We start from the raw sequence: 11959 nt of genomic DNA on the forward strand, positions 1-11959 counted from the left end.
TGAGCCACTGCGCCCGGCTAGTTAGGATTTTTAATGCAAGCAAAAATAGATAAAAATTTTTGTCAGATATGGGGGAAAAACAATGAACTTACTGAGAAGCTGATGAGTAAGTTTTTGTGACAACTGCCTGTCGTCACTGAAGCCTCCCACGAGGTGCAATTCCAGCCTGGTGAAGAGAGGGGACAGTGGTCAGAGGCCAGAGCAACACACCAGCGGCGCACACTGGTTCCACCTTTTCATTCTCAGCTTCCGTGAACCCCCCCACTCTACAGCAGCCCTTCCGGGTGTTCTTTGTGCCCCGGCACTCGTGGAAACATCTGTGCCTGCCAAGGCCAGCGGCAGGCTTCTGGGGACCCTGCCCCAGGGGCCCTGACGCCCGAGTGGGTCTGTGTCTGCACCCAGAGGTGGTGCTGCCACACGATGGCTGTGTCGTGTCATCTGCCTGCCCCAAGTGGGATGTGCCCCAAACCCTCAGTATCCTGGCCTAAGAGGGACTGGGGTGTGAGACTGGGACGTGAAGTGAGCGAACATCTGCTAATTCAGAGCCCGCCCCCCTTAAGTAGGCAGTCCCGTGTGCTGCCTCTTTCGATGTGCTCTGCGTCCTGGGCTGTTCCTGACGCGCATGCTCATCAACCCTGCAGCAGATGAACATCAGCCCCGCAAGATGGGAAGAAACGTGTTCTTAGAGTCAAATAGGCTTGAGAGATCTTGCCACTGTCACCCCACCCTGGAAATCGCATTGCACATCAGCACAGCAAGGCTCTGAGGAGTCCCGAGACTGAAAAAAATGGAACTAAGTTTGTTGAATCCAGTTGCCCACACTCACTCATCTACTCCCCCCCTCTCACAGCCCATAACCACCTGGACCTGGTGCTGGGCAGTGCTGCCGTATCGCTTGCTGCCTTCTGCTGGGACACAGAATCTTCCTGAGCAATGAACCAGAACCTTCTATGTACCCAGGACAGGGCACAGCCTCAGGCGGCCCCATAATAAACATTAGCTCTTTGCACTCGGATGTCGAGTGTGGATAATGTCAAGTGGATAATGAGAAAAAAGCGAGTGCAACGGGTTAAATAGGAAGGGGAGCAGTTACCGCTGTGGCTTTGCTCGCCACCAGGTTTGTCTTCTGACTTCCAAAGTGACCACGTTAGCTCTGCTGTGAACAGACCAGGAATAGCTAACAATTGTGTTCTGAAAATCATGGAGTCTGGCCTCTGGCCAGGTCTGATGACATAACCTGCGGGGGCCAGTGCAAAATAAAAATGCCATTTTGTGACTGCATGGGTCACATACCCATGAAGCCAGCCCAGCCTGTGGCATGGACCCAGCCAGAAGTAGAATTAAATTTAAAAACTGGGCCAGGCACAGTGGCTCACACTTGTAATCCTAACACTTTGGGAGGCAGAAGTGGGAGGATCACTTGAGGCCAGGAGTTCAAAACCAGCCTGGGCAAGAGCGAGACCCCGACTCTACAAAAAGTAGTTTTAAAAATTAGCTGGGTGTGGTGGTGCACAGCTGTAGTCCCAACTACCAGGAAGGGTGAGGCAGGAGGATCACTTGAGCCCAGGAGTTGGAGGTTGCAGTGAGCTATGATGGCATCACTGTACTGGGTGACAGAGTGACACCCTGTCTCAAAAAAAAAAAAAATTTTTTTAAATTGGGGTGGATTCTTAGCTCATCAGTCAAAACAGCCCTTCTCCTGGGAGCGTGACTGGATTTCCAGCCCCTTCTCCTCACCAAGCTGCTCTGGGTACAACGAACACTGTCCAGGGGCGGCACGCTGACAGCCCTCACTTCAGCATTACCGAGTGTATCCAGTGACAAAAACTTTCCACCCTCTTCACATTTTAAATTGAAATAATAATAATAATAAAAAAAAAATTGACCTGCACTGCACTAGCAAAAGTCTGACAAAGCTTTTTCTTTTTTGACTCCTGGGATTCGAAGCATTTGCATGTGACTGAAGAGTTCACTCAACGACTACCTCACACTACAGGCAAAATGAGTGCCGTGCCGGCCCAGTCTACGTAAAGAGAGGTGACAGTGGTCAGACAAGGTGAGGGGACGGGTGCGTGAGCATGCTGTGGCAGCCCGGCCTGCGCCATAGCTGTGTCACTCCGCCTACACTCAGTGTCCGGCTCTGTCAGCTGGCGGCAGCGTACGCCTCGCTGAGGGGTGACAGGCGTTGATGCTGTAGGGGACAGCTCTCATTCGGCAACCCACAAACGCGCTGAAACTTCAAACCGCGCCCCTCGCCCCCCAGCCATCCCCTCCACCGTCCCCTTCGCCACCGACCACCCCACGCCGTGTGCTGTCTCCTCGCTTTAGAGAACTGACACCTCGGCGCAGGTGTTTCTGTGCTCTGTTCGCTGCTACGTCCTTGGCACCTGCAAGTTGTTGCTCATGGAGGCATCCAGCAAATAGTGGCTGGGGGAAGGCCGGGATGAGGGGCTACCACATCTGGGGTAACAAGAAGCAACGACTGATACGGGAGCATCTAAAAGTTCATGACTGCAGTGGGTCTACAGGTTCAAAGTCAAACCTTCCACCTAAAACCCAGCCCTGAAGCCCCGCCTGTGCCCGTCGTCCATGCATTCACTCCACAACCACGGACGCAGCGCCACTGCCTGCCGACTCTGCTCCAGGGAGACCAGACACACACGTGGTGCTGTGTCACTACAACAGCTTCCGGGGCCACTTCCTCGACACAACGGCGTGAAGTTCCCAATGCACATAACAGAGTAGCGTGGATCTCACCTTCCACATTGAGCGTGGTCGGAAAAGGATTTTATGGAGTTCATGATCAAGGGGACCTCAGCTTTGGTGTCGCTTCCGTCACAGTGTGTCAGGCAGGTAGCCCCATTACCTGAAGAACAAGGGTGAAATGACTCGTGTTATTCCGGGTGGGAACTCGGCAAGCCAAGGCTGCTCCTGTCTGCTCGGGCCGCCTCGTGTCTGAACGTCCTGTAGGAAGAAAAATCGAGAAGTCTGTGCTGCCCAGCCAACCCATTCTGACCAGAGCAACAGGGAGAGACCATGCAGACTAGAAGAAAGGTAAGTGAAGTCAGGTTTCGAGTAAGACACCAGGAAACTCAATGGTGGCGAGAAATTAAAATGGTCCCAAATGTTGGGTCACTTTAAGCAATGGTTTCCTTCACCTCTCTCGTCATACCTGTGTGCCTCAGGACCACAATGTGACAAGTGGTGGCATCATCAGAACCCAGAATGGAGATGGAGCCTGTTTAAAAAAGAAATAAAATAAAATATCCAGTAGCCTTTTGGGATAATGCCCAATTCACTGCTTCCTAACCTACCATCCTTTGGGGAGGTCACTGCAAGCTCTCTTTGCTGAACATACAGAAGGCCCTGGGGTCCCATGTGTTGAACAGACTGACCTCTGAGAAGTCTGGCTCTTTCCTGTTTAATTAAAAAAAAAATAACATAGTGATGTAAATTAGTGAGGACTGAATAACTGGAGTTGGAGAGAGCCGAAGTGTGCTCTAAGTGGGAAACGCACTAGGGTGTTGGAGGTGAGTGTATTATTTGGCAGAAAGGATAAAATCAACAGCCTGCAATAACACTCATTTGGAACAGTGCAAAGACAACAGTGAAGTTCTGGGGGCTTTTTTTTTTTTTTAACCTATAAAAGAAGATTTCACAGCTCCTATAAGATACAAAAAATCTTTTCTCACATTTCTTTTTACAATCAGATCCGACTGGATATTGGATACGGTGGCTCAGAGACCACGTATCCCTTCCTAACTTTCTTTCTAGAGGAAAAAGGTTAAAAACTGCCCCACCCCCTAATCTAGTAATCCCACTTCTGTAAATCTATATTAAGGAAATAACTCAAAACGTGTTCATCACCCTGTTACTTAGAATGGCAAAAAGCCGGGAACAGCCACAGAAAAGGTACCGTAAATTATGTGGAACCAACTCACAACAGTCACGAGAAATGAAAACCCCGAGAAAAATAGTTTTGGAATGTTAACTGAAAAGCAAGATACAAAAGTAAAACATTTTTTAAAAGCGCTATCAATATGCTGTTACTACAACAATGACTAATTGCTTATATACATAGGAAAAAATGCTGCAAGGAAATTCACCAGCGGAACGGTGGCTGCGTTACAACAGATCAAACACGGTGATTCCACCGTCGCTGCTGTCTTGATTCTCTAAATGTTCTAGGATGTAGCTGTGTTATTATAAAAGTAGAAAATCAAAATGGATAAGCAGATTTATGAAGGTTATGTTCATATCAGGTGTCAAAAAATCTGCCTAACAGAATATCTGGAAAAATCTCTATGCCATAAGCCTGTTCAAAAAAAAAAAAAAGAAGAAGAATTCAGGTGGTTAAATTCTTTAATAAAAAACTAAAACATTTCTTTCCCAAAACTGTTAAATTGACACAACACTGAAATGTACTGTAATTTCCTTCTTACTTGCAATGTATAAACTCCTCGATGAACCAATTCTTACTCGATGCCCGAGAACAGGCATGGTCTGCACTGGGGAACGGTTTTGCAGTCTTAGCCTCACACGGGCTTCCTGCCATTTCTCCCAACTGCAACTAATTTAAGTTAGTGCTGACTTAATAAAATACAAGTGACGGAATAATATAATGATCAGCTTAATTAGTTACAGTGTTTTCTTCTTTTAATAAACTTCCATTAATTGGAAGCAAGGCAGCAATTAAAATGAGGCGAGTGAGCTGCAGTGTAAAATTAGACTGGCAAGAGAACCTCGCTCGCTCTAGACGCGAGAAATAGATGTGGCCGACTGTTAATCAGCAAAGGCTTTTCGTTTTCATACCACTTCTCAACTTAATTGAGAACATAAGGGAGAATTCAGAATTCCCTCTTTATTATTTCTTGAACACTTACCTCCTGCTTTGTTCTCTGGGGGGAGAGGGGGGAGAGTAAAGGTCAACTGTGACCACCCATTTTCACAATCGGGTCACCACCCAAAAGCAAAGCTGTTTGTGAGAAATGAATGATCACTTTCATAAAGACCAAGGATCAAATCTGTCTTCAACACAGCTCCTACTGTTTCCCAAAGAAATAAAAGCAAAAATGATCAGAAGAGATAATATCACAGAAACTAGAATAGTAGTTGTGCTGCTTTGCTCTTCCACGTTTTAAGAAATGAAAAAAAGTTTAGTCTAACTTCTCTTGGGGAAAACACACAGTCCTGCTTTATAAACTCACATATTTTCTGAAATAAAAGCACAGTTTTCTTAACTTCTAATATTCCCTGGACACTAACATTCTCTAAAAAAAAATATTTTCCCTCAATCCCTCATCCTCTTTTTCTAATTCCTAATCAATGGCACTAATCTCCTTAACCCAGGGGTCAGAAAACTTTTTTTCTGAAAAAAGGGCCAAACAGTGACTATTCTGAGCTTTGCAAGGCCGAAGGATTTCTGTGCCAACTACTCAAGTCTGCTCTTGTAGCGTGAAAGGAGCCACAGACGATACCTGAACAAACTGAACGGGCTGCGTTCCAATAAAACTTTATCAGTTACTTTGAAGTCTGAGTTTCATATCATGAAATATTATTGTTCTTTTGATTTTTTTCCAATCATTTAAAAGTGTAAAAACAGCCAGGCACAGTGGCTCACACCTGTAATCCCAGCTCCTTGGAAGCCTGAGGTGGGAGGATTGCTTGTAGCCAGGAATTTAAGACCAACCCCGGGCAACACAGTGAGACCCCAGTTTCTATAAATTTTTTTTTTTAAATTAGCTGGGCATGGTGGCACATGCCTCTAGTCCTAGCTACTCAGGAGGCTGAGGCAGGAGGATCACTTGAGCCCAAGCATTTGAGGCTGCAGTAAACTATGACTGCACCACTGCACTCCAGCCTGGGCAACAAGAGACCCATGCTGTCTCTCAAAAAAAAAAAAAAAAAAAAAAAAAAAAAAAGGAAAAACCATTCTTGGCTCACAGGTTATACACAAACAGGGCTTGGCCCACAGGCTGCAGTTTGGTGATCTGTGTCTTAGCCAATCATGTAGCTGTCACCTCCTGGATTGTCATATATCCTGTGCCCAACCCACTGCCATATTTGCCAACTCTTTGCTCATAAATGGGAGAGCGAGTATGAACGTGCTTTTTGAACTGGAAAGCAGGGTGGTGTGGCAAAATTACTAACAGGTGTAGTTCTCCAAACTGAACCTTCTTTCTCACTCCCATACCTTAGCTCAGCCCTTGTCTTCTAAATTACTGCAATATAATTTATGAGAAGGTACAGGGCAAGACAGCCTCCCCCCACCCCTGTGACCTTGGACTGGGCATGCTGCTTGGCCCCCTGGGCTTCCACTTCCCACAGTAAATGGGCACAATGGTGCCACCTTAGTAGGCTGGGTGGGGAGGATGAACTGAGAGGAGGTGTGCAGGGCTGTGCTGCGCCTGGCCCCTGCCGATGGGCCATCCCCACCTCCCTTGCCCAGTCTGTCCCACCCGATGGCTGCTAGCGTCCTTGCTTCAAGACACTGATTCTGTGACATCACTTTTCTACTCCAAAACCTGAGTCCGGCAATTTCACTTGCAGGAGTGATTACAAAGGATGATAAGGATTTCGCTCTTAGACTGTGCACATGGGTGAAACATCATAAATACCTTCCATATTTAAAAGCAGGAACTAAGTTATGCTATATCCCTATTGTGGAATTCTATGGAACCGTTAAACAAGCTGTTGCAGGACTCTGGTAACATAGGCATGCTGGGGAAAAAACAAACAAACAAAAAACGACCAACCAACAAACCAAAAAAAGATGTTGCAGGGCTGGTCATGGAGCATCCAGTGACCAGTGAAGAGAGAAGGCTCTAGAAGCACTGTCCAGAGGAACTTTCTGCAGGGATAGCAATGGTTTACATTTGCACTGTCTCATACAACAGCCACATGTGGCTGCTCATTGCTTGAAATGTGGCTAGTGTGACTGAGGAAGTGATTTTAGATTTCATTTAATTTTAATTAATTTAAATGTAAGTACCCACATGTGGCTCATGGCTACTGGACTGAATGAATAGTGCAGCTCTAGAGTCTAGGGCAGCCCGCCAGGGTGCCAATCCCGGCTTCACCACTTACAGGAAGGGGAACTTTGGGCAAGTTACTCAACCTCTCTTCACTTCATAGTCCTCATCTGTAAAATGGGAAGAGTAACCGCTATAGCTGTGGCATTCAGCCAGGTCCATTGTATTTCTGTTTTTCTTGTCTTTGTTATATGCTAGCCATAGGGACAGAAAGGCTTACCACTGCTGGTACTGCATACTCGGGACACATTGTTACATGAAAAAGATACACTATAAAACCATATGTAGTATGCTACCATTTTAAAAAGTATATTACATACAAGAAAAACCTCTGTTAGAATAGTCACCAAATTGTGAAGAATGGTTGTGATCATAGATGGTATTTCTTTTTAATATTTACATACATTTTCTATTTTTCTACAAAGAGGACACACTTGTTATATATAAAAAAAAATTTAAACTTTTCATTTCTTCCCACTGCTAATTAGGTGAAGGATCCATCGAGGCCCCTCAGCAATCCAGGTCCAACCTACAACCCTTGCATTTCTCTTCCGTTCCTACCCTTCCCACCGTGCCAGGGAAACTGCCCAGTCCACCTGCCCACGTGGCCCTTCCCCTCCTGCCCAGCAGGCTTGCCTGGCTACAGCGCCGCGCCCTTCTGCCCAAACCTCGCTCAGGCCTCCATCCTTCCTCCCTTTGCCTGCTGCAGTGACCGCCCCTCCCCATCCCACAGCCTTTATGGGCCACGTCTTCCTAAATAGGCCAAAACCTCTGAGAGGAGCCACCCTAGTAGGCTGCCACATTCCCACTTAGCGTGCGGCCTTGGGCACTGATCTATCACACAAACTTTCGAAGAGACAGAAAAGTAGAGCGTCACCTAAATTCTTCAGGTGGCTGAACGTTCTTTTTTCCTGGGTGAGTCCTGCTCTTGACTTCGCCAGTTAACAGTGTGACAGTGGCATAGTACAAAGAAAGTGACATAGCACAACGCCCAGCCCAGTAACTTGTTGGCTACTATTACTACTGTCTGTCCTGAAACGCAAGTTGAGGATTACACAGAGCTGACTGCCGTCTCCCTGTAAATCCTTGTCATCCTTCCGACCGTGACCGTCTTCAGGGGTCATTTTGTTCATGCATTTACGCAACCAATTTACCGAGCATAAATTCGATGCCGAGGACTCCCCTAGGCTCTAAGGATACCCAGGTGAACACATACACTCTATCTGCCTTCAGGAAGCTTGCATTCTGGGGGAACAGACCAAACGCAAAATAAACCAAGCAAGCAGGCAAAACAGTTAACAAAAGCTGTACAAGCCTTAAGGAGGAAGCCTCTAGAATGCATTCCCTAACCCCATAGCCTAGGTCAGGTTTCTCTGCTTCACATCTCAGAGTGAAGGGGGGCACCTTCTCTTTATGGCACTTAACAGTTTATGATACCTGAGCCATTCCTGGATGAGAAACCATTCCCCCCGGCTAGACTGTAAACATCGCCACGAGAGTAGGGACAGAACTCACTCAGCACGATGCCCAACATGCATTTGGGGCTCAAAATGTCTCTCTTCAATAATGAACTGATTCCCCCTTAACTATATCTGCGGCAAGTGGAAAATTTGCCCCTGTCCCCTTTTTTAACACCAAGAACTCCCATTCCAACAGCCTCTGCGTAAGCATGAACAGAGTTCAGAGATCTGTTTGAGGGCAAAAGCAGGAAAAACAAAAACAAACCTTGCATCAGGGCGTGGTCCCATGACCCAGCTGGGGAAAACCAGGGCCCTTTCTTCTGGCTAAAAATAACCAGGTGCCCCATGTCCCGGGGGTAGGGGAGTAAGAGGAGAAGGGACTAGGGGTCCCGGCCAGGACACCCTGCTCAGACACTCTCTGAAGCCCACCCTGGAGCAACTCCTGCTCCCTGAGGACCACGCGACGTTCAGCACAGGGTGGGGTTCCCCAGCGAGTGCCAGTGAGCAAGGGCGGGTGCCCAGATTTGCCTAAACAGGCTAAGTCTGCACTGGGGGGGGGGGAACGCCCTGCCCGGGAATGGGACGTCGGGTGTCCTCCAGCCGCGGTGCTGTGCGACCTTGGACAAGTCACCTAACCTCTCTGGGCCCCGTCCTCTCTTGTGTAAAGGAGGGGCCTCAGCGGATACCCTCAGAAATCTAAAGAAGGTAAAAGCGTCGCGGATCCCGCAAAAGCAGCCGGCGGCCAGGGCTCCGGATGTGCCTCCGGACGTGCAGACAGCAGCTCAGCTGCGCCAAGTTTAAAGCGCGCCTCGGGCGAGAGCAGGTGGCGGCGGGCGGGTAAGGAGGCTCTCGCTCACCTGGCAGGTTCCCCTCGGGCCCGCCCCGCAGCCCCCGAGCCGGGCCCCGCTCACCTCCAGAGGCGGGTGGGCTCGGACCAGGTCCCCGGCGGACTGCGGGAGCCGCACTCGCCGCCCCTCCACGAGCAGCGGCATCGCGGAGGCGGCCGCCCGGGCAGGCCCAGGGAGGCAGCTGCCTCCCCAGCCCCGGGCCGCCCCTCCGGCCGCCCCCGCCCCTCCGGCCGCCGCGCCGCGCCGCGCCCCGCCCCGCCGCGGGTGCCGCCGGGAAGTGCAGTCCAGAAGGAGGCGGTGCCGCCGGTAGAGGGTGCGAGAGCCAGGGCGGGCCGCAAGGCCTCCCGGGAAATGGAGTCCGGAAGCGAAGAAGTGGCCCGTGGCCAGCCTGCGCCGCAGGGGGCGCTGGGAAATGTAGTCCCCAAAGCGTGGGCGTAGGGGAACGGGCAGGGGAGCAGCCGGCAAGGAGTGGCGCACGCCGCCGCGGGAGCGTCCCCTTTCCTGAGAGCGGCTTCTGGCGTCGCTGTGGGTCACTGCCCCACCACTTCTCGGGTGTGTGACCTTCCGCAAGTTTGAATTTGGGACTCCGCTGTGCCACCACGTAGGATTGTATTTAATAAGTAATACACGTAAACAGTGTTAAACCAGGAAGAGTAGATCCTGAACTGTTAGCCTCACACATTTAGAAATCATCAATAACACCTGTGTTTGGCATCCAGCAGGCGCTCATAGACGGGCTAGGAACCCAGGGGGAGATCAGCAGGATAGGCACAGCCCCTACTGAGGCTGGGTACCCGCGGAGTGGGCGTCCCACCAGGGGGTGTTTTCTGAAACTTGAAAATGCGTCTCACAGATCCACCTCTGCAGTGCGTTAGCAAGAAGCAATTTTACAAAGGACACACCGGTGAGGTAAGAAGAGGAGCCATCTCACACGGAGCAGAAAGCTCGTGAGAATTTCCTCACCTGTATTTTACAGCCGCATCCTTCATACACATGCCCCGCTCGATAAAATACTGGAAATTAGAGAAGAAACTATAGAAGACAGCTCATGGGTGTCCCCAGCCCCAGCTTGCCCAACTTCTCACGCAGAACAGCTTTATTTCTAGCTAGCAGGCGAGTATTTATGATACTACATCTTCATTTCACATTTGCGGGTATAGTAACTTGCCCAAAGTCATACAAATAATATAACAAGTGGTAGAAGTAAGATTAAAGCCAGCTTTGTATGAGTCTAAAGCCAATGCTCTCCATCACTTTAATATACTCCTAGGTGGTAAAACCATAAACAACTCATTGTAATGCAGGTAAAATTAAATAAATCCCAAGTAGGAAGCTCAGGGCCAAGACCAGGGTTTGAATCCAGGGTGATGTATATATAACCAGCTCTGTGACCTTGACCAAGTTACTTGTCTGAATTGGTTTTCTCACGTGTAGAATAGGGATGATCATAGCATCTATTTGTTCCTGGCATATAGTAAACACTCAATTGGCCAGGCGCGGTGGCTCAGCCTGTAATCCTAGCACTCTGGGAGGCCCCAGGCGGGCGGATTGCTCGAGGTCAGGAGTTCAAGACCAGCCTGAGCAAGAGCCAGACCCGTCTCTATTATAAATAGAAAGAAATTAATTGGCCAACTAATATATATAGAAAAAATTAGCTGGGCATGGTGACGCATGCCTGTAGTCCCAGCTACTCGGGAGGCTGAGGCAGCAGGATCGCTTGAGCCCAGGAGTTTGAGGTTGCTGTGAGCTAGGCTGACGCCATGGCACTCACTCTAGCCTGGGCAACAAAGCGAGACTCTGTCTCAAAAACAAACAAACAAAAACACTCAATAGACAGCTGTTACTGGAATTACAGTGCAAAGAGTAGTCAATAAAAGTGAGGCATTTTGGAAGTGCAAAGATAAAGAACAATCTTCTGCCACTTCTGCGTGGGGCTGGTACGGTTTCCCTTAATGAACTGGTCTTTAACTTTTGAGTGATCTTTTTCCAAGTAATTTCAGAAAGTTAAATAAATCTCCTAGGTTAAGAGTGCTTCATCAAAAGATTAAGTGAGTCAGATAACAAGAAGGAAACCACCCTACCTTCCTCCCCACCCCAGCTCCACAAAGTTTGGTCTATAGGTAATGAGGAAGCAATAGCAGGTTTCTGATTTTGGACTAATGCCTCACAGCCTGTTCTCTCACCTCTAAGATAGGATATCTACGCTGCTTACCTTACAGGATGGCTGACTGCAAGGTACAAACAACATATATAGGGAAGTATTTTTTTAAAAAAATTATAAAGTAATTTTAAAATTACTGAAATTTTAAATATTTAAAATTATAAATTACTACTTCACCATAGTAAGTATATGACAGTATTCTACAGTGAATATGTAGCAAGACACGATTAAGTTCATAACTTGTCCTCTGGGAAATCATTAACTCAAGAAAAACAATTCACCAAAAATAGAAAGCAAAATCAAACAACCAAATACCAACACCAAAACCCTCCATGCACAGATGTTTTCACAGCTTTATCTATAATGGTAATGATCACCATGGTCACTAACTTTTAAGGAATGGTTTATCCCATCACAGCAACACCCTGATGTGTATCACAACTATTAAAAAAATGAGGC

The 11959-nt window shown here is 48.1% G+C and overlaps 1 protein-coding gene across 3 annotated transcripts in view; it reads right to left on the minus strand.

The window, feature by feature from the left end:
- Nucleotides 1-9578, minus strand: part of NTAN1 (N-terminal asparagine amidase) — a 34682-nt gene extending 25104 nt beyond the window's left edge. For all 3 annotated transcript variants that reach the window (XR_001160620.3, XR_001160619.3, XM_012790211.3), the window contains exons 1-5: nucleotides 9403-9578; nucleotides 3315-3417; nucleotides 3173-3238; nucleotides 2758-2866; nucleotides 93-166 (exon numbers count right to left, since the gene is read on the minus strand). Coding sequence is in view for 1 of the 3 variants with exons in the window: in XM_012790211.3 (XP_012645665.1) it covers nucleotides 93-166; nucleotides 2758-2866; nucleotides 3173-3238; nucleotides 3315-3417; nucleotides 9403-9483 (433 nt within the window). In the remaining 2 variants the exon portion in view is untranslated. The remainder of the gene's footprint in view (nucleotides 1-92; nucleotides 167-2757; nucleotides 2867-3172; nucleotides 3239-3314; nucleotides 3418-9402) is intronic.
- Nucleotides 9579-11959: the final 2381 nt, after the last annotated feature.

Source organism: Microcebus murinus, chromosome 19 (genome assembly GCF_040939455.1).
Source record: "Microcebus murinus isolate Inina chromosome 19, M.murinus_Inina_mat1.0, whole genome shotgun sequence".
Classification (NCBI taxonomy): domain Eukaryota; kingdom Metazoa; phylum Chordata; class Mammalia; order Primates; family Cheirogaleidae; genus Microcebus; species Microcebus murinus.